Source organism: Carassius auratus, chromosome 6, assembly GCF_003368295.1.
Source record: "Carassius auratus strain Wakin chromosome 6, ASM336829v1, whole genome shotgun sequence".
Lineage (NCBI taxonomy): Eukaryota > Metazoa > Chordata > Actinopteri > Cypriniformes > Cyprinidae > Carassius > Carassius auratus.
The window spans coordinates 26,165,047-26,186,689 of NC_039248.1; the positions used below are offsets into that span (position 1 = coordinate 26,165,047).

Here is a 21,643-nt window from a genome sequence, read left to right on the forward strand (position 1 = left end):
ACAATGCTTTTAGATTTCAATTATATCTCCTTTCACTACACCGATTATGATTCATTAACATTAAAGCTGCGGTAGGGAACTTTTGACGCTCTAGCGGTTAATAAACAGAACTGTTTGCATCTTGCGGAAGAACATCATAGCCGGAACTACTTCTCTCTGTTTATGTCTATGAAGAATCACAAAGGTACTGGGTTACTCCGCCGCGGTACCCCCGAAGCAATCTAAAATAGTCCGAATATAAACACTTATTATAGGTGCACCCTAGTGAAAAGCTAAAAACACGATTTGGAAAATGGATTCATGGTGTACTCGCCTATTATATATTATAAACGAATGCTCTGATTGGTTGTTTCTTACCAGGAGCGGATGAATTTCTGCAAATGGCAATAGGACACTGGGAGGAGCTAGAGGAGCTTGATTTTTTCACAGATTATCTGTCTCATATTCTACTGTCAGGACATAATGACAGGTTTAATAAATATGTAAAAAATACATTTTTACAAAAGTTACCTACTGCAGCTTTAAGATAATACAATCATAAATGACAGCTATACACATCACGGCACTTTCATTATGATGACATGCATTTAATTAACACTGAAAAGAGTAATCCATTTCAAATGGCAAGTTATTTATTAGTCACTTTAACATCAACTTCAGTGATTCATATTTCAGTCAGATGCCTGTTATTATTCTTTGTAGTGCTTCAAAAAAAGATGAATACATGAAAGCATATTATTTATGATTACATTATCAGTGTGGTAGACGTTGCTGGTGTCTTCATGAAGCTGCTTTATTTACGTAGTCCTCTCTTACTCTTCGGGCCTTTGGTACTTAAAGAAAAAAAAACATTTTAAATAAAAGTTAATTATGCAAGTGATCAGTGTAGCATGATATGGTTGCCTTTTTGTTTTTGGAGCGGCCTGTGATGTATTTTGGGGTCATGAAGAATACAACCGTTTTTGTTGCTGGATTTAAAAAGCTTCTTCAATGGCTTCAGCCTCAGTCTTTTTAGATCTGTTAATATTGTTTATTTTTAAGAATATGTGACCCTGGAGCACAAAAGCAGTCTTAAGTCGCTGGGTATATTTGTAGCAATAGCCAAAAAATATATATATATTGTATGGTTCAAAATTATAGATTTTTTATTTATGCCAAGAATCATTAGGATATTAAGTATAGATATAAAGTATATTAAGTATTTTTGATTAGTAATATGCATTGCTAAAAGCTTCATTTGGACAACTTTAAAGGCGATTTTCTCAGTGTCAAGTATTTTTTTTTTGCACCCTCAGATTCCAGATTTTCAAATAGTTGTATCTCTGCCAAATATTGTCCTTTCATAACATGTTAAGACTGGTTTTGTGGTCCAGGGTCACATATAGCATGACCCAAAATACCCACCCTTACAGTAGGTGTTAACAAAATCCATCTTCCTTTATTTAGCTGCCTCAGATTTGACTTATTTTGTACAGGTGGATTTCCAGCATGTGTTGTCTTGATCTCTGGCAGTAGCGAGGTCAGACCAGATCAAATCTCCCATTCTTCTAGTCCAGGAGCCCCGGGTCTGTCTGATCCCCTGTAACTTCCTCCTTAACCCCCGAACAGCTGCCGGATCTGTCTTTATTCTGTGTGCCCATCATAACAGAGCCATTAAGTGCACTGGAGAGCCTGGGAATGTGGATCCCCTCAGGGAAACGCTTCGATTAATCATCTTGGAACAGAATCTGAAGTTTCATACCTATAGTTAACTACAGAAATCCTCTGTTAGACACCACTTATTCCCACAGATGAGCCCGATGGAACATCCCAGCTGTATTTCGGCTCAGTTCAGTACCGGTCGGTCGCATTAACAGAAACAGCTCGGCAAGTCCAAACAGATTTGGCATGAGTCAGACAGAAGTCATGAGTTTGGCGTGAAATACTTCACCTATCCGACAAACACTGGGTTTGACTACAGGGATTTGTTAAGTTCATTGAATGATGGGTTTGAAATAGCAGCTGTTCGTTATATTATGATGGTTGTGGTCTTTTATTAAACTACCTGACTTCCAGAAGGCTCGAGCTCATGACCACATTCTTAAAAAAAAGTGCCATGTTTAGTAGATATATTTTGCAACTAAATTAGTCCCATATACGTTGTAAAAAGTAAAAATGTGCATTAAATAAAATGATTTCTGTTGCATTAACTTAACTATTTAAATCAGTCTTCTTTGATTAATTCCTTATTATTTTCCTGAATATGAAATTATTTTATTGCATTTACTTAATATTGTCAGATTGATTCTTATATATATATGAATCAATTTGATGATATTAAGTATATAGATATGATATAATAACAGTAATCTATATCAATATATCTTGTTTTATATCAATATATTTTTGTTACCTCACCAACATTTTTTGGTGTATATTTTTATATTTTGCAAAAAAACCTAATAATATTGTTGCATCAGCCGAATTGCATCAAATTGGTTCAGTAATTTAAAGTTATACTTCTTTCTTAAATTAAACTAGTTATTTTGGATTAGATTACAAAACTTTTTTTTACGGTGTATATTTTTATATATTGCATATAATATATAGGAAATTATTATATAAAAACATGATAATACCATGTTATTGGACACTAGTATGATGGTCTTTTCGAAGTCCATTATAGATTAAATAAATATTTAGACTCAAAGTACACCTTTTAACTTAGAACTATATATTTTAAGTTTACAAAAAATTGTGTGTGTGTGTGTGTGTGTGTGTGTGTGTGCATAAAAATATATTAAATATCAACATGATAATGCAATGTTTTTGAAAACTAGCATGAAGGCATCACTATAATATTCTTTAAAGTATCTTAAAGTGCCTTTAAAGACCATATGGTATACAAACTTGATCATTCAACACCTTGATACATATCAAAATAACAGGGTATTCCCATGACACTAAACCATCTTTATATATATATATATATATATATATATATATATATATATATATATATATATATATATATATATATATATATATGATGTATATATATGATATATATGATGCTATGCTAGATTAGCCTATAGCGGCATTACATGTCGTAGCTTTGTCTTCACCCAGGTCTGTCACACACTGAGGTTAATACTTTGTTATTTCAGGACTATTGCTCATCACTGTTCATATCTGATCTGAAGGTAACATGTTTTATTGTATAACCGTTGTTTGATATTTAACACCTATAGGGGCTATGCAGGTTTTTAGCTGTTCAAACAGCTGAATGAGGTCACATCTGTTTTCTCTTTTCCCAAATGTAAAGACAATATCACACTGAATTCAATTTGAGCTGCTTTCATACATATCTGATTTTTTACAACATGACTCCAATGTTTAATTGACATTCATGATTGCATGATTGATAACTGCTGGCGTGAATCAAAAATAATTAGTGAATTGTGAGGTATTGTACAAACTGTATGTTTACAATATAAATCCACATATACACTTTCGTGCAAAACATTTTAAAAGAAATTAAAACTATTATTCAACAAGGATGCATTCAATTGATCAAAAGTGACAATAAAAGCATTTGTAGTGTTATGAAAGATTTCTATTTTAAATAAATGCTGATGTTTTGAACTTGCTATTCATCAAAGAATCCTGAAAAAAATGTGCCACAAAAATATTTAGCAGCAGAACTGTGTTCAACATTAATAATCAGAAATGTTCATTAGCAGCAAATCAGTATATTAGAATGATTTCTGAAGGATCATGTGACACTGAAGACTGGAGGAATGATGCTGAAAATACAGCTTTGTATCATGGGAATAAATTCTATTTTAAAATATATTCAAATATAAAACAGAGATTTTAAATCGCAATAATATTTCACAATATTATGGTTTTTACTGTATTTTTTTAAACAACTAGATTTAGCCTCGGTGAGAAAACATTACAACATTAAAATCCCAAACTTTTTGCTGTTGTATATTTCGTCTAATTTCACATAGGCAAAAATATGATGATTATTGTCTAAAATGTGGGCCAAATGAAATAGATCATGTGAACAACCTCACAAAAATAAAAAAGAAAATCTAAATTCTGGCACTTTGGTTAGTTGTATGAACTTACATGCTGTATGCTTACTTTTTCTGATGGTCACTGACACGATTCCTAAGGACGGTGATCTATGAGACAAAAAAATATCACACGCATGAATCTGTCTCGGTGAATCATCACCGTAAAAGCTTTGCTTCCTTCTCATGTCAATCAAACAGTGTTTCCGGGAACCGGCCCAGATGATTGTTCTGCCAAGTCTGTGCTGGGTGTGACTGCTTGTGTGTGTAATTGATAGTTGTACCGTACTGTACATCCCATAAACTCATCCTCTCCTAATATTACGACTCCTCTAACATCATGTCAGGCTTTGTGGATGTGAAACCTCACCTGGTATTTCTGGCACATGTATCTGTATTGCAGCTCAAACTTCTCGGCTTGAAGTTGGCACATCCACTTCCAGAGTTCGTTAGCGGTTTCTCTGAATAAAAGCACATGAGGAACATGACTAACCAGTCCATGAGTGTGAAGCAACAGTCTGTGGCTTCATGCCACAATGCATGTTATGCTACTTCACTATGGTTCATGTATGTGCTGTCATGTTCACCTCAGTTTATCGGCACTCAGGTTTTCAATGTTCAGTTCCTTACGGCGTTCACTAAGAATTGTTTTTTTCTTCTCCCTCTCTGTTTGCTTCTTAGGACGACCCCTCTTGTCTGTCTGTCAATCAAAACAAAACGGAAAATAAGCATGTAGTGACAGTGCACCGTGACCTTTGACCTCTGAGCTCATTACTCTTTGCATGTATCCAGTGTACTGGAAGCTCGCGAGAACCTTCTTCTTCTTCGCGTCATCATCAGCCTTCCTCTTGGCCTCTTCCTCCTCCTTTCGTGCCTTTTCCTCCTGAAAGATATATTAATTAATGGGGTCATGATATGGGAAATTTAATTTGCCTTGATTTCTTTGGCATATTTCACAGCTTAAAACTTCCTCCTCATTATAAACAAAGCATTTGGTTAATCAAGCTCTGAAAAATGACTTGTTTGGATCTGAGGCGCATGATGACATCACAGGGGCACAAACATTTGCATAAACTCCGCCTCCAGAGCAAGGAATCGACGAATAGTCTTCTTCTCACCATAGGCCAATGCAATGACGTCAGCCAATCATAACAGTGGTCGATCACTGAGGAGCCTTAAAGGACACGCCCCTTAAAACAGGTCGTTTTAGACAGAGGGTCAGAATGAGGGTTAAAAATTTGCATTTTTCCACATGTTTTTTTTTTTTTTTTCAGTGCAAAAAAATTAATAAAGTAAACCTCAAGAAATATATATATAAAAAATACTTTTTAAAAAATCCATGTCACGACCCCTTTAATAATCATATAAAAATGTGATGTGTGAAATGTCTGGTGTCATTTTCTTCCAGTAATTTTAGCATAACCAGACCATTATGCTACTTGATATTGCAAAGTGGTATTAGTTATCATATTATATTAATTTATCATCGTAATCATAAACAGAACGGTTTGTAGTGCAAACAGTTTTCCCGTTGATTGCACTTTCATTAATCATCTAACATTAGTAAACGTTTTTTTTAACCTGTAACAGCTAATGATTTGGAAGCTGGAAGTCTCGCACATTCAAAGAAAATAGCTTATCTCCACGTTGTAAAATAAAAGGTGAACAACATCGATGTGATGTCTACTTTAAGGAACTTACGGCTAGTTTGTTTTGCCGCTCTTTTTCGCGCTCTGTGTGGACCCGGTGCTGCTCCGCTCGTTCTGCCCTCCGGTTCTCCTGATGGTCAACATAGACAACACGTACATTTACCAAACTTTGAAGATGCACTTATCATATTTAGCACATATGAAAGCTTTCAAACATATTTAGAGGCACTTACAATATCAGTTGGAATAGAAGATTTGTAATGCTTTTGAAAGAAGTCTCTTTTGCTCACCAAGGCTGTATTTTTTGATCAAAAAGTCAGTGAAAACAGTAATGTTGTGAACTGTTTTCACTTGAATTCATTGTAAAATGTTACTTACTCCTGTGATTAAATTAATTATGCTGCTCAAGAATTTTTTTTTATTGATATATTGTCAGTGATGACAACAGTTGTGCTGCTTCATATATTTTTGTGGAAACCAGATACACTTTATTTTTCAGGATTTTTTGGTGAATAGAAAGTTCAAAACAACAGCACTTATCTGAAAGAGAAAGCTTCTGTAACATTATAAATGCTTTACTGTCACTCTTGATCAGTTAAATACATCCTTGATTAACAAAAGTACTTTTTTCTTTTCTTTTTTAAATCATACCAATCCCAAAGTTTTTAATGGTCATGTATCACAGTTTCCATTCGGATCTATTTAGTGATAATTTCAATCACATCTTATCAAATTCACTCGTTTTCAGAAGACTCACATGTAGTTTGATTTTGTTTACCAACAAAACCTAGTAAATCAATAGCATTTTGTCAGCAGGGTGATTTAAAAAAAAAGGGTTCACTTGTTTTTACCATAGTTGCTGTGGTGAGGGTTTATTTATTTATACTGTAATGTGTGACAATAGTTATGAAGAAATTAATTACATTTTTATAAAAAACAAAAAGTCTTACAATCCTTTGGCTGAGGTTGATCAGCTCTTCTTCTTCTTTCTTTCTGCTCTCAAAGTGAGCCTCGATGAGCGTCTGTAGCTCTGTCAGGTCTTTCTCCATACGTTTGCGGTGAATGTCCTGAGGATACGGTGTTCAAGGTAATTATATTATAGTGGTAATGTACAGTACAGTAGAAACTACTCACAGCACGTTTTATGACTGTGCAGGTCATAAAACACTGTTTAGTTTAGTAGCAGATAATTCAGAGTGATTTATTGGCATGAGAGGTATTAACAAATATCTGTATCGCAAAAGCATTTGCAGAGCGTTGTTGCTGACATGCACAACACGGCAAAGCAAACCTGCAGTAGTAAACAAATGAATGCAATGTAAACAAATGAAAGACCTGTATGCTACAATAATTAAATGAAGTATGATGCAACATAAAATAAAATAAAATACTCACATCAAAATCAACTTTCTCTCCATCAGGTATTTTGGGAGGCACCAAAGCTGGCACAAAGGGTCTAATAATCAACAACAATGCTTAAGTATTTTTTTTTTTCATGCTTACATTTGGAAATGCATTGTTATACATTATACTTTATACATAAGCTATTTCATTTATAAAAAAATTGTGCACACATTTGAAAGTTTTACTTACTTATGTTTTGGTTTTGTTTCTCCTGCATCATCCAGTTGGCAGGAGAGTAAAGACAAAATTACAAATGTATGATTTAGTTGCGGATGATTTTACTGTTGTTTCTTTTAAAAGGGGTCAAAGGTCATCAGGGCTCAGTTTCTAGGGTGAAACCAGTTTTGAGTGAGTCTGATGTTATCACTTTACCTTCTTCCCCAGGTTCCTCAGCAGCATCTACATGAGAAAAGACAGCTATGACAGCAATGTAAAGATCCACAATAGATACAGAAGCCTTGAAGGCATGTTTGTTATCAGAAACGAAAAGGTATTTTGTCTAAAAAAAAAAAGGTCACCATTGTTTTCAGAGTATTTCATCTTAAGAAATCTGGAAGTGTTCGAAGCTTCTTAAACATAATGGATGTGTTCCATTGAGCTGACAATAGCTGACATTGTTCTAAACTTCATCCCAAATGTGTCACCCTTCAGTGACTTTGTGAAAGTATAATTATTGGGTGTTGTTGATCGGATTATAATCACTTGCTGAATCAACCTTTATTTTATTACCTTTATGATGTGGATTGGGTGTTTGCTTCCCGCTGGCCTCTACAAGCCCTAAAACATAACACATAAACAGGAGGATTTACCTGGAAACACATAATGATGCGCTTGAAGTCTTGCCCTGTGTTTCATTATACACTAACTGTATATGCTACTGCATTACTTAGTTATTAACCCTGAGTGATTATAATTCTGAAGAACTAATATATTAAAATAAAAATGGTGTAGGAGTTACTTTGAAACAATTTTGACTAAGAAATTGGTAGTAAATTTCACAAATAATTACAAAGAAATGGCAAATAACACACTGAATTAAAGTAGAAAGAACCTAGCTAAATAACTGTTGTTTAAAATGATAAATATTTTACTTTTAGAAATATTAACAGGCATTATCCATTTTATAAAACACACAAATTAAGCTAAGAGGGTTTTATTTTCAGTCCCTAATCAAAAGAAACTAAGAAATTATATGATGCATGAATAAATTGCCTAGTATTGGCTTAAAAATTTAACATTATTTCATTCTTTTAAATTAATAAATTAATAATTAATTTGTTTATCCAAATATAATTTACCCTTTTTTATTTCGGGAAATGCTCTTGACAAACTTTTTGGAATTTACACAACAGCATAATCTGTTCTTTTCTGAGTCCATAATGGCAAACATTTCTGAATTTATGTCTCTATTCTGTATCAGAATTGTTAAATATAAACTTGCAATCATTATTATTATTATTATTATTATTATTATTATTATTATTATTATTATTATTATTATTATTATTATTATTATTATTATTACTCCAATGCAAAAACAAAAAAAAGCAAACAAACAAATAAAAAAATAGGTAAAAATGTAAGGTCAGAATTCTGTGGAAAGAAAATTGAGAATTGTAAGAATTGTGAGATATAAATTCAGAGTTGTGAAGGGAAATGTTTTATTGTGATTTATATAAAAAAATTGAAATAAAAAATGACTTATGCAATAAAAAGTAACAATTAACTTTGTACAAATTTTCATGCATGGCAGAAAAAAAGCTTGCAAACAAATCTCATTCATTATTAGCTGTGGCTTTAGCAATAGCATTAGAACAAGCTCCTCATGCACCTCCTCATCCCACAACTCCTCTGAGCAAAGCAGACTCAGACAGCGTGAGAACATAATCATGCATATGCTTGCAAATGAGCAATGCATGCATGCACAATACACAGACTCTCAAACACACACTTATCTGAATGAGGACAAACTGTATGTTGCTTTTATTAATATTGTTATTGTTTTTGCTTTGTTTAATGACTAGAAGAAAAATATTTTTTTATCTAGACAATAAACCATTTTGTTCATTTTAGGATGTCAGATTTAGCTCACTACTAGAGATAGTTTTGTTACCAAACCAACTCCAAAATGCACACATACTTCAGCCTCATTTAACTCTTTGAATGCATATAAGGCGCTTGAGAGTAGATGAAGCAAATCAGGCTTCATTTAAACAATAAATTCTAAGAATCGTGAATGATGTCATGTAGGGCTGTTAGATAATGTGGTTTGGCAAACTGCTGGTCCTGATACTCCACCCTCGAGCTAATCCAGCCCATAAACACAGCACATAAACTCCTCTGATATCGGTATGTGCTGCCAAAGAACATGATCTCACAACACACACCCCAGCGCTGGGACCAAATGTTACTTTAGAAATATACAGTTTAAATGCAGTATATGTACAACTATTTGTATAAATAAGAAAAGCATATTTTCATTATATATAGATATTACATTTACACATTTACATAGTTTTATAACATCAGTTATTGAGATTATGTGTCTATTTATTATCTATTTTTTATTTTAGGGTCATTGATATACTATCAGGGTTTTCTTAATATTTTGAATTAGGTATAAGAATTTTTGTTTTCACTTCAGTTTAAGGTTTAGTAATTTTCTTGTGTTCCCACTAATGCTTCGAAAAGTCATGGGATGCCAAAAAATTTGGAAAGTGTCAGCTAAATTCTTCTGCTGATCCCTTATCAGTTTCTGTGGGTCTTATTTCAGTGGGCTAAACACACATTCCTGTCACATGAAGGGACGGTTTGTAGTCAAAATACATGTCTTTGTTCAGTGCGTCCTCATTCGCTGTGAATCTCACTCTCTCCTCTTCTGGTCAATAGAGGTAACCTTTAACTGAGGTCTCAGGGTAAAAGCCCGGGAGCCGATGTGCAAACCGAATCATCTTCAGGGAGGAAACCTGATTCCCATTTGGGCCGGCCGAGAGAGGGAGAGACTGAGCTTGCCATTGTGCTCCAAACAACAGCCCTTCTCAAACACATGCACCTCTCTCTGCTTAAACTATGCTTTTAGGAAAAACAGCAGTAAAATCATAGAAAATTAAGCCTATCATGCATGCATTTTAATCATTATGAATAATCAGAAGAATCATCAAATGCATTTGTTAAGTGTCTCTAAATAAAGTGTATTATACTGAGTCACGCATGCATGTTTAATAAAAACCGACTATTAAGTGAAACATCAATGCTATGCATTTGATCCCACAATAGCATAGATTTAGATTATAGCCATAATTATTTCTGTCCAAAGATCTGTGTAAAAAGGTGTGGAAGCTCAATTCTGCAGTATAAAAAACATCAAAATAATGGCATGCAAATCATAATGACAAAAAGTCGAAACTAAGAGAAAAAAGGTCATAATTATGGCAAAGGATTGATAATTCTTCTTTGTCATAATGACTTTTAATATCAATGACTTTTTAATTTCATAATTTCATTTCATGTAAGAATTTTGTCAATTTGTCATAATTATTATTTAGAGTATGATTTTTTGTTATGTGGTGGAAATGACTTGAAAAAGGTGAAATGTTTTATTTGAGAGGGTGTTTGCGTGAACATCTTTTAGAAATCTCATGACAAAAAAAACTTTTTTTTTCTTATGTGGCTGATGTAAAAGTTAAGATGTTCTATTTTAAAGTTGTTTATTTGAATTTATCCTTTTAGTAATTTCAATATGCTCATTATTCATCTTCATTAAAAAGGTATTTTGTTGGGTAATCTAAATTATTCTTTTAATTCAGTAAAAATCTAAATTAACTATTTAAGTGAAAAATAACACTTATTGTAATATTTGTATATTTTCCACTTTCATAGGATGTTTTTTGTGAGTTGTTTTGGGGGTTTTAGGCAAACTGTGAGTTTAAGATCTACAGTAACTCAGTGCAGATTTATTATTTACAGACAACCAAAATTTAAGATGAAAACTTACCCTCCTGCTCCCTGGACAGAAGCAAACAAGATGGGAACGTTATATTAACTTTAGAAATCCCTATAAACATGTCAGTGATTGAATGTGTGTCTGTGAATAAACTTCATGCATTTATTCTCTTGTTACATCCTACGCATTTCATATAATTGCTCTTAAATGAAGCACAAGACACTTACTCATACTCCACGTCCTCTCTGTATGACATGCTTAGATTAAGACCTGTTTCATATACAGATTACAGAAGATCTTGTCAGCTTTTTCAGTGATTGTACTACGATGACGACACATTAAAGGATCAATCCTTATCATGCTTTTGGTGGAGATGTGCAGATATTGTTCTTACCTGTCTTTAGGATGGTCAGGATGAGGTTACTCACCAGTCTGTCACCGAAGGCAGTTTGCTCTTGAAGCGGATCTGCAATGATGTATAAATTGTCCCAAGATTACATGGCTATATATGTGATGTTTGGTTGACAGAGGGTGGGCTGGACATGCCTCCGCACATACATGCATCTATGAACACACATAATACATGCACAATGAGAACAATTGACACATTATCTCTCTGTGTCTGTGCATCGTGTCTATTCTTAGATCGGCTGACAACTGTGTGCTCGTATGATGATCTTAGAGCTCGGACTGTTTTGGACTGATCGTTTTTTTTGTACAAAATAATACAGTGACTTAGGTAGTATAAGATTTAGATACTGGTAAATTAAAGGAATAGTTCACTCAAATGTAAAAAACTTCTGAAAATGTACTCACCCTTAGGTAATCAAATTTGTAGATGAGTTTGTTTGTCACAATAACCATCACAATAATTCACAAGTAATCCACTCCAGTCCATCAGTTAATGTCTTGTGAAGTGAAAATGTGTGTTTGTAGGATGTTTTAACTCTTAGATTGCACTTCTGGCTAAAATATGTGGTCATAATCCTTAATATTGTTTTCTTCATTGAAAAAGTCATCGTGAATCAGGAAAGAAATATGCACAGATCAAGTACCCTAAAACAGTTTTAAACAAAGATTTAGGTGTATTTTAATGTGAGAGAACAACAAAAGATTGGAGGAAGCGTTATTATTGATTATGGATTTATATTTTTGGCAAGAAGTTTTAAGTTAAAACGTTTAAATGATAGATTTGTTTCTTACAAACACACAGCTTTTGGCTTCTCAAGACATTAACTGATGGACTGGAGTGGAGTGGATTAATTGTAGACTACTGTGATGTTTTTATCAGCTGTTTGGACTCTCATTCTGACGGCACCCATTCACTGCAGAGCATCCATTGATAAGAAAGTGATTTAATGCTATATTTCTCCAAATCTGATGAAGAAACAAACTCATCTACATCTTGGTCTGGCCTGAGGTATATGCTATTTCTGAAATTCATGCACCAAGGTCTTTCACATCTGTGAAGACTTGCATCTGTCTAGGTCATGGTAAAAATGTCTAGTAAATCTAGTTGAGCCGAAATCTGTCTAGGCAGCGCTCATAAACGTTGACCTGTGGCTCATTTCCTGTGCCTGTTTGAAGGGTCAAAGCATGTCAAACCCTGCAGGTGAGAATATTAACACAGTTAATCACAGTTTCCATTATTCATTCAGTGAGTAACTAATGTGACAAGTGTGACCTGCTGGAGAATCTCTATTCTTTATTATCTCACCGGGTGTCTTATTCGTTTTTATTAGTCTTATAGAAAGTTTGAAGCTGGTCAGTCTCAGTAAACAATAGCTTCAGTGTACTGTATGTAACCAGACTGCACATGTATTATTATTAGTTGTATTTGTACTGATTCCTCTTCTTATTCTCGTCCAATGGGAGTCTATGACAGCCCTATGAACAGAATATATAGGAAAATGATGGAAGTTGGCACACTTGTAGTGATGGTCATGAATAGTGATCTGAGCAACTTTGGGGTCTCTAGGACCAATTCTATATAGCGCCACCCCCAGTTCAAAAATTATACATTGAAATGGTAATAACTTATATAATATACAACTCAATTTTTTTTCTAAAATTTGGCAGAGATAATCTATGGACCAAGCCACACAGAAGTGACTGAACAGGTTTTTGATATTCATTTCCATTCCTGAGAAATAGCCTTGTATCACTGCTTGCAGCTCTATTTATTATTAATATTATTTTATTAATTAATTTTTTCGAGAGCACCTACTATAAAAAGTATTCTGTAAATTAGATTGGTTTTATTTTCTTTATTTGTGGTTTGTTTATTTATTTATTGTTAAATTACAGTATATAATTAGTTATATATAAATAGATAAAATGTATCTCACATGAAAAGATTAAAACCTGATTTTAACCACCACTGTCATCAATACAAAATATGAAAAAACTAACATTATTATTTATATTATTATATGGGCTGCATAAAGTAAAAAAAAAAAAATAATAGCCTTTTTTATTAAACAATAACATCCCAAATAATATCAAAATATCAATATATCAATATATATATTTATGACAAAATATGTGAGATATTTAATTATAGATGTCATAAATTATCTGCAAAGTGTCATTTAAATTATAACGTTTTTTTATAATAATTTTATCACAAAGAGATTCATAAAAAAATATGCAAATGCATTCTCATCCTAATAAAACACTATAACATTTTATTATGATATATATATATACAATATATTATGAATTATATTAATAAAATAAAAAAGGATTTTTTAAACTGTATAATATCAGCGCTGATAGAGAGACTGTCTTCCTGTCCTCACTTGCTCATTCAAGAAGAAACACTGACCTTTAAATGGCCTGCTCTTAAAACATGCTATTTGTTATGTCGTTGAATAAAAGAAAGAAGAATGTAGAAACTTAGCACAATGAATGAAGAACTGTACTGAGCTGGAGACACTATTCAGACAGTTAATCCAGCACTAGAGTAAAACTTTATTATGTTCTAGTCTAGTGATTGCAGAGGTTATGTGAAGGACATAAAGGCTGATCTTTCATATTTCAGAGGTGAATCATGTGACCAGGAATGGGTGAATGTCACAAAAAAAGAAATTGAAATCATGAAATGTTTCGCCTTTTCGACACTCTGACCTCGTGTGAATGTCCTGGACAGTGAGCAGTGTTTGGTCTTAGTAACTGGTTTTGTCAGCTGGTTATGTGTTTGGACATGTTTTGGATGAATGGCTTTGGCCTTGCTTTTTATGCAGTTTTTCAGTTTCAAGTATGACTTATTAACAATCTTTTTAAAGATCACTGTCAATTATTTTCAGTGCACACCTAAGAACAAAAGCTCTTGAGATGTTTTATGGATATTCTTTAGAGATAAAAATGAATTATGTTTTATTTTCAGCTTCTTAACATCAGTGTTTTGGTTTCTGGGTCTATATATACATACTTTTTTTCAAACTGTGAAACCATGTTTGGTCATAATTTGAACGTTTTGAAAGGAATTAGGAGCTATTGCTTCATAAACATAATTTCCATCATAAGAATAATTATACGACCTTGCAGCTTCTACTACTAATGCTTATTGATGATTAATGCATTAAAGTACATGCATTTGACACACGCTTTTATCCAAAGAGACTCACATTGCGTTCAGTGGTACCCATTTACCTTTAATAAGTTCTTGTTTTTCCTGGGAATCGAACCCATGACCTTGTGGTTGCTGTTGTACTGTTTGTGCTACAGGAAAGCTATTTAATAAATATAGATCAAATAGTGTATAAGTAAATAAATATAGATAGTTTATTTTAATACAATAAGTTCTAGCAGATAAATGCTGCCCTCTAGCAGCTGGTAAGTGATTTTACTGATGGTCTTCATCTACTGGTATTGAAGATGAAATTAGGCTCTTTTAATTAATATATTGAGAAAATACAATCCCTTCTTTGTTTGACTGTAATGCAATTTAATCAAATATTGACTGCTAAACTGAGAAATATGCAGCGAAACCAATGAAATAGTCACTTTGGTCTTATCAGCACATCATGTTAGTCAGGATGAATCATTTTATGAAGCAGAAAGGGCTACATACAAGAGTACATTTTCTCCTCAGCTTTACTCATTACCTTGCCAAACATTTGTCCATTTAAAACATTCAGATGAAATGATAAATCATGATATCTGCAAATTACACCATTTATTTACAGGACAATGTTGATGATGCTTTTCACACGAAGTTCAACCCTTTCTGGCAACTTCATCACAGGGTTTTTAATTCGACGTATTTATGTTACACACTCACAAATCACTTGATATTTTATAATTAGTTATCCATATGTAACTCATACACACTCGCATGTTTGCAGATGTTGATTGCGTTCACTCGTTTACTGTGCAGCATCAAACATTTTCTTCCTTCCTTCCATTCCAGACATGGCCTCCACATTTTTCCTCCAGTCACTGACCTCCACCGTCTTCTCCTACAACAAACACAAATACAGAACAGAATTATGTCACACCGCTTCAACGCTTTGATTTCAGTCCTGGTGGACCCCCAGCACACCTTCTCTGTGTCTTCCTTCTTGACGGACTTGAGGTTTGCTCTCAGGTCCATGGACACCTTGTGTTTGGAGCCCAGCAGGGAGCGCAGGATGGCGTCAGCGGAGACTCGGACTCTCCTCAGGCTGGGTCGCTTGAATTTGCCTCTCAGGTCCAGGACTTTGATGTTCAGGTCCTTGATCTGCAGCAGGTTTGATTAAAAGTTTCATCATTCGCTAGTTGTTATCAGCTAATTTGGTTCCTGTATGAATATGATGTAATTCCAGAGCAATACCTGATTAACATTACAGCATTATTTAGGAATAATGAAAAATCCTAAACAGGTGCGACTTAATAAAAACAATTCCAATGTATTTTTCTTTTCTTTTTTTGCATTTGCAATGCTTCATTTTTATAATTTTATTATTTAAAAAAAAAAATTCCTTTCGGTTTTCATAAAATGTTCTGTTGTTTTTCATATTTTTTGAACCAAGTCATTTTTTATTGTTATCATTACTATTCTTATTTTTACCAGTACATGGTTTTAATATGTACTGACAAACTAATACTGAAAACGTGTTATTTCATGTCTGGTTTCTGGGAGTTTCTGTGATTGTGAATGGCCAAAAATACATTTTATTTCCCTACAGACGTGGCGTGTTGTTTAAGAGCTAAACTGTTTCTTTACTTCTCTTGTGTTGTGAAGCACTTTAGCCTCGATATCATAGCGCTCCTCGTCCACCACGTCGATCTTAGCGTGTAGTTCCCGACACAGCTCCTGATAGAGAGAACAAATATAGTGTAGTGCTGTTTCTGCTGATGGTGAAAGAGTATGATTTTCTATATACACAACAATATTATTGTTTGTTTACAACATTCATGGTTCTTAAATAGCACTTTGGGTTTCCATGTTATCATTTTTGGTATTATCATGGTAAGGAATTGATTTATATCAGTAGTATGAGAGTGTTTTGCGATGTGTTGTGGATGATGTACCTGAAGCTCAGCAAAAGACATGCCACTCGTCTGTAGCGGAGGAGCTTTCTCAGCCAGATATCTGTCCTTCTCTGCCTCTTTATCTACCAGCTCCTGCTCTAACTCATCCTTTGCTTTAGCTACCATAAGACTCTGATCAACACACAGATATTCACACTTTAACATCTAATATATGCTAGCTTTTGAATGCACTTTCTTAATTTGTGATGCTTGTTAAATTTTGCTTTATTACATTTCATAAATGCACTCTACAGATGTGTCATTTTGCACAGGAAACACTACTTATGTTGAGTAAGAAAATGACAATTTTTGCAATGCAGTTGTACCTTAAGCATCAGCTTGCGAGATGCAGAGATCTTGGACTTTTTCTGTCAAATTTAAAATAAGTGTTGGTTATACAGAGCAAAGATTATTTATGCTGTCATATACTATCATTATCACATCAAATTATGATTTGTTATGGTTACAGATCAGAAAAGAAGTATTGAAAAAGTGGCATTCAGTGATGGGTGTCTCTCTCACCTCTTGCCTGCAAAAGAATAAAAACACACAATAAGATCATAAAATATGATTCTTGTTAATAATTAAGCTTTTAGTTTTGAGGCATACAATGATGTCCGAACGTCTAAGACCTCAAGAGAAAATGCTTTTATTTAGCATTCCTCAAATTAATACATTTGAAAAGAATATTTTACTGATTTTTATAAAAAAAGTGAAAATAATTTTATAATTTTTCAAAGTTACAATTACATCAAAGATTATTGCAGTGTATATGAAATGGAGTTAATAATGAAAATTATTTGTCTAATTTAAGTATGTTTTAACATTTCAGTCTTTCTGCTTATAAATGCCATTTCAAATTCAATGTGTGACCGCATTTTAAATTATTTTCTTTATATTATTTGTTCAATTTAGCACTTTCTGAGTGAAAACTGGAAATCCTATGCAACAGTTTTTTGGTTTTTCAGATTTTGTGCAAAAAAATAAATACTAAATTACTTAAGATGACATAAACAAAACCTGATTGTCTGAGTTATTCGGCATATAAATTGAGAAGCAAGAAGCAAAACAAATTATTTAATGAATTATTAATTTGACTATTGATAAGTGACCCAGAAATAGTGAATATATATATAATTTTCTTTCTCAGAGTTTCAGTGTGGTCTCAGATTTTTGGGCTCTATTGTATTCACAGACTCCTAATCAGGCTTCATTAATTCTGAGGCCTTGAGTAAAGACATCACAGCCGGTAAATCCAAGAATAGAGCACATTTGTCGAGAGAGCCGTAAGACGTCTAAGATGACGAACAACAGAAAGCAGACACACAATATACTCACTCAGGCATCTTTACAATGGTGATTCAACCTAGGAGATAAAAATAAAGACATTTGTTTCCAAAGGGCAGAACCATTGGGAGGATCTTCAAGGGGCTCGAGTATCAGACAGCTTTTCCAGAATCAGACGTGCTAATCAGATGTGATTATACCTCTAACAGCAGCAGCCTCACGTATTTGACTCTTGAACTCATTGTGGGAATGATATGTCGACCATTTAGGTGTTGCTTTTTAAAATAAATGAACTGCTGCTAATTGATTGATTTGGCGTCTGTGCTGCATCTGTTAACCACTTCAAAGTCCTGACAGCGGCTGCACACACACAGATGAAGTGGACCCGTAGGAAAAAAGGTGTTGGCAGAAGCCTATCATGGCGCTGTGATTTTGGCATGGTAACTATGCCTCACCGATAACAATCCCAGCTTTCTCCAGCCCATATCCACTTGCAGTGTACCATAAATAGACCCGCACCAGGCTTTAGAGGCTTTAACCCAGCCCAAGTTTCCGCTCGATGATGTAAAACCGGTCTAGAGCACTTACGAAAACAAATATGGTAAATTACGCAATAAAAAAAGCGAGCATATCATCATAAATCTGGAACTGGATAGGTTTATTTAGCCGAACGCCAAAGGTGGTTTCCAAAGTAATGTTTATGTGATGTTTCGGGTTTCTGCAATTTAAATTGAGGTTTTATGCAGCTCTGAACTGGAAGGTTAAAAGTAAATGTATGAATCAGCAAGGGGTACTTTTTTAATTAAATGATCTGAGAGATAATATCAAAGTGATTTGGGAGACGGAGAAGGATTATAAATCATAAAGCACTTAAGTAAATAAAATAAATTAAAGGAAAGAGTAAATTTACCACGTGTATTGACGTTTCTCTAAACAAGTTGAGCAATATGGGTTTTTCCAATAACAGTTTCTTGAACCATTACATTTGTTGACAGTAATATTGAATATTTGGTTACACGTTTGGCAATATTAGCAAATACTGAGAAGGAAATGTCTATGCAGTATTCAGATTTGTTTTTAATTTTTATATATATTTTTTTGGTTTATTCTTCTTAGAAATGAAGAAAAATGCAATGCAGACTAACTTTCCTTAACATGGAAGCAAACTGAATGAACTTACCTTGTGGTGCTCAGATGGGCAGAGAAGTGATGCTCTAGAACAATGCCTCGCTTTTTTAAGACACCCTCTTATTGTTCATCCTCGGCCTGTTACTGGATGATATTATTAGCACACACACACACACACACACACACACACACACACACACACACACACACACACACACACAAAGCTTTTATCCAGCACTTGTGGAGTGCTGTTGTTGATAGTCATTGTGCTGCACTTATCAGCCGTCAGACAGTGGACTGTGGTTCCTCATGATGCTTCGGGCCTGTCGCACAACCTAATTTAGCTTTCATTTAAAGACATTTCCACTGATCTTTTCAGTCAGCACTGAGAGCAGATCTTCTCTTGAGAACAAGCCTCTAGTAATCCATGGGTTTTGGACCAGATCTCAACAAAGTCTTCCAATTTGCTTTAGGGATCAGCCTCACTTCATGTTTATCAGTTGAATTCATAAGATCATTAAAAAGTTTCTCAGACGTTACTCTTGTTTCATGTTTCATGTCTTGCTATTTATTTGTTATTTGTGAAATTCAATTCATAAATAATTACAAATAAATGACATGTAACACTGTATTAAACATTACATTTTCAGATTAGACTGAAATAGTATTCCTTGTTTCAATAATTTTAGTTTTATTCATTTTGAAAAACTTTTACAGTTTATAGCTCCAAACTTACTGTGTGATTAATATTGATGTCATTTGTAAAAGGAAGTTGACTGTTAAATGAGAAATAAATGAAGTATCATGAGAGACAAATCTTTGAGCATTGAAATCTTCCTTTGGGTTTCTCATAAGATGGAAACTATCTTTCATAATTAATCAAATAAATTTACTTCGTGGGTATCAGTTTGGCCTTTTCTATAATCATTTTTGCATTTATATAATCATTTTAAACACATTAAATCTGCTGCTTCTGAATGTTTTGGAAGAGATCTCAACAATGTCTCAAACTGGCCGAGAATCCAAAATCTACATCTCCTTAAATTCTCCTAAGATCAAATGATCTGCTGTCTAAATGACTTGTATAGCCACAGATTTACTGATAACTACTGTTTTGATTTGTTTTCCCTTCTGGAATTTCAAAAGAAACATCTGAAAGCGAATGAAAATAAAGTGAGAATTAAATGAAGTCATAAGCTATAAAAGAGCAACATCTGAGCATAAAAATCTTCCCCTGAGTTTTGCATAAGATTAATATTATCTCCCAAGTCTGTTTTACAGTAACAATTTGCTTTAGGGATGGGTTTTTTGATTTTGTTTTATTTTTTATTCTGTCACATTGATTTGTTGTATCAGTGGAGCCATGCTCTGCGTTTGACCCTGCTCTCTGATTAAAATATTAACTGTAGACAGCAATAATCTTTGTGAGAGATTATGGCAGGAATGCAAAGTTGCCCATAGGTTGGCATCTAAACATAGAGCAGTCAGACAGCTGTTAACGCCACTCTGGTGTTTGTGAGATACTACGTAAAAGCTATTTTGATGTCTCGAGATAAATGCATGCATGCAATGCTTTTATCTGTGCTTAGGTTTTGCTGGCTTTCTCCAGGTGTTCTTTGCAGTTATACAACATCCTTCCAGTTAGAGAGATTACCGGCTTTATCAGTCCTGGTTGAAGTCTTCAAGCTGTACTGTCTAAATACCTTCAAGATTTCCATTATAAGTAATAAAATATGCACTTCTTTTTGTCTCTGTAACCATGTTACCAAACTCTTTGTGGTTGTGGAAAGCATTCGAACAATGCCGTTTCTTGGCTGTGTTGTGTTTGTGTGGGTGTAGATGTGTTTTTTGCATCACTTTCTCTTATCTGCATGTCAACCCGAGCATCATTTCCAGGACCTGCTTTCTGAGGGACATAACATCATGCACGTATTGTAACATGACTCAGATGCTGTTGTTATGTCAAAAGGGCTTCCCAGATTGTTAGCTGTAGAGCGTTCTAGAAGGGTCGGTTGTGAGTAGCACCTGTCCTGTTTACTCTCTGCTGGATTTGGTTCTTGGCTGATGTGGAAACCCAGGATTATAGATGCTGCATGTCGGTCGTGATCGGACCGTATTTAGAGTCGCTGTTGATATTGAACGCTGGTGTGAGAGGATTAAGCATCATTTAGTATGTGCTCGTGTTATTTTTTGCCTATAGAGGATTTGTTTTTATGTGGGATGAAGACCGGGGCTAGTTGTCACACTTTTTCCAGGGTGGGCTTATTTATCAGCCAGTTTTTGTAGATGCAGAACCTTAAAGTATTGGCTACAGAAATGATTGATCATTTCCATTTAACAGTGACCAGAAAAAAAAAAAAAAAGTGATTACTTCTTGTTGGTGAGACATGTTGTCACATTATATGGGGTATAAGATATTGATGTTGATTTGAGACGAATACCTTTTTAAAAATATGAAAAAGGAATAAAAAAATAAAAAAATGTATTTTGTATGTATTATAAGGTTTTTATAAATGCTCTTTATTAATTTTCAAATAATGCATGGTTATTTGTATAAAAATATAAAATATTGGAAATGTCTCAAATCTTATGTGTAATATTTATAATATATTTATGAAATTAATACTTGTAAAATAAAATAATAAATATTAAAT

At 33.8% G+C, this 21,643-nt stretch overlaps 2 protein-coding genes across 2 annotated transcripts; both read right to left on the minus strand.

The window, feature by feature from the left end:
* Nucleotides 1-429: 429 nt before the first annotated feature.
* Nucleotides 430-11,614, minus strand: LOC113104501 (troponin T, cardiac muscle isoforms-like). The gene is made up of 14 exons (XM_026266099.1): nucleotides 11,452-11,614; nucleotides 11,285-11,327; nucleotides 11,109-11,119; nucleotides 7,844-7,891; nucleotides 7,487-7,513; nucleotides 7,304-7,325; nucleotides 7,106-7,166; nucleotides 6,661-6,777; nucleotides 5,763-5,840; nucleotides 4,837-4,944; nucleotides 4,649-4,761; nucleotides 4,432-4,522; nucleotides 4,132-4,172; nucleotides 430-833 (listed from the first exon to the last, which is right to left on the minus strand). Exons 2-14 carry the CDS (start codon nucleotides 11,311-11,313, stop codon nucleotides 794-796), a joined length of 786 nt encoding a protein of 261 aa, XP_026121884.1. The 5' UTR covers nucleotides 11,314-11,327; nucleotides 11,452-11,614; the 3' UTR covers nucleotides 430-793.
* Nucleotides 11,615-15,132: 3,518 nt separating this feature from the next.
* tnni1b (troponin I type 1b (skeletal, slow)) lies at nucleotides 15,133-19,161 on the minus strand. The gene is made up of 8 exons (XM_026266101.1): nucleotides 19,042-19,161; nucleotides 17,913-17,940; nucleotides 17,097-17,103; nucleotides 16,901-16,942; nucleotides 16,575-16,706; nucleotides 16,267-16,356; nucleotides 15,604-15,780; nucleotides 15,133-15,520 (listed from the first exon to the last, which is right to left on the minus strand). The coding sequence occupies exons 2-8, from the start codon at nucleotides 17,918-17,920 to the stop codon at nucleotides 15,428-15,430; spliced, it is 549 nt and encodes a 182-aa protein (XP_026121886.1). The 5' UTR covers nucleotides 17,921-17,940; nucleotides 19,042-19,161; the 3' UTR covers nucleotides 15,133-15,427.
* Between the last annotated feature and the right edge of the window lie 2,482 nt (nucleotides 19,162-21,643).